Source organism: Sesamum indicum, unplaced genomic scaffold (assembly GCF_000512975.1).
Source record: "Sesamum indicum cultivar Zhongzhi No. 13 unplaced genomic scaffold, S_indicum_v1.0 scaffold00232, whole genome shotgun sequence".
Classification (NCBI taxonomy): Eukaryota; Viridiplantae; Streptophyta; class Magnoliopsida; order Lamiales; family Pedaliaceae; genus Sesamum; species Sesamum indicum.
In genome coordinates this window covers 15460-16402 of record NW_011628126.1, presented here as the reverse complement: position 1 = coordinate 16402, position 943 = coordinate 15460, and the positions used below count along the sequence as shown (strand labels likewise).

The 943-nt window shown below is 39.0% G+C and overlaps 1 protein-coding gene across 1 annotated transcript in view; it reads left to right on the top strand.

Moving 5' to 3' along the window:
- The first annotated feature begins 11 nt into the window (after window positions 1–11).
- The window catches only part of LOC105179892 (dnaJ homolog subfamily C GRV2-like), a 2310-nt gene continuing 1378 nt past the window's right edge, over window positions 12–943 (top strand). The window contains exons 1-2 of the mRNA XM_020691469.1: window positions 12–172; window positions 275–619. Of these exons, the coding sequence (XP_020547128.1) occupies window positions 45–172; window positions 275–619 (473 nt within the window). The 5' untranslated portion in view covers window positions 12–44. The remainder of the gene's footprint in view (window positions 173–274; window positions 620–943) is intronic.

Sequence of the window (943 nt, the reverse complement as noted above, 5' to 3'; positions counted from 1 at the left end):
TAAAGGGCCAGTGTATTCTATATAGGCGATATGGGAGTGTATTGATGCCATTCAAATATGCTGGATATCCTATGCTCTTAAGTGCCATTACAGTGGACAAGGATGATAACAATTTTCTTTCCTCTGATCGAGCACATCTTCTAGTTGCATCCTCGGAGCTTGTTTGGTTGATGTAAATTCATCATCTGCCTTTAATTTCCATATCATTCTTCTTTAGATAAGTACTTTGTAAATGTACTTTTGTTTATGCTATTTCCACATATTTAACTTTCAGGTGCGAGTCTTCATCATTGAATGGTGAAGAGCTTGTGAGAGATGGTGGAATACCTCTTCTTGCAACCCTCCTTTCCCGTTGCATGTGTGTGGTCCAACCAACAACTCCTGCCACTGAACCGTCCGCTACTATTGTCGCTAACATAATGCGAACCTTTCCAGTTTTGGGTCAGTTTGAAAGTGCGAGAACTGAGATGCTCGAATTTTCAGGATTAGTTGATGACATTGTTCATTGCACTGCACTTGAGCTTGTTCCTGCTGCTATTGATGCTGCCCTGCAGACCATTGCTCACCTTTCTATCTCCTCTGAAATTCAAAATGCCCTTCTGAAGGCTGGTGTACTGTGGTAAGATGGATCATTATATTGTTATAATTATGCTTTCATCAGCTTTCTAGCATGAGATTCTAGTTTCTGGAAGTTCGCAGAACACTACTGTTTCTGTTATGGATTTCTTGACCGTCCTTTTATATTTATCGCTAACCTGGTTCCAAGTGATATATTGCTTAGTGACTTAGTTTCTATTCGTTCATTACTTTTCACTCTTTTGCCCATATAATTCTTCGTAGCTCATATATGGATATTGAATAATGAAATTACCCATATTGGTCTATTTATAATGCTCTTTGTGCTCATGTGGATGACTTTGTTGCTGGCATTTTCTCTGTGTCT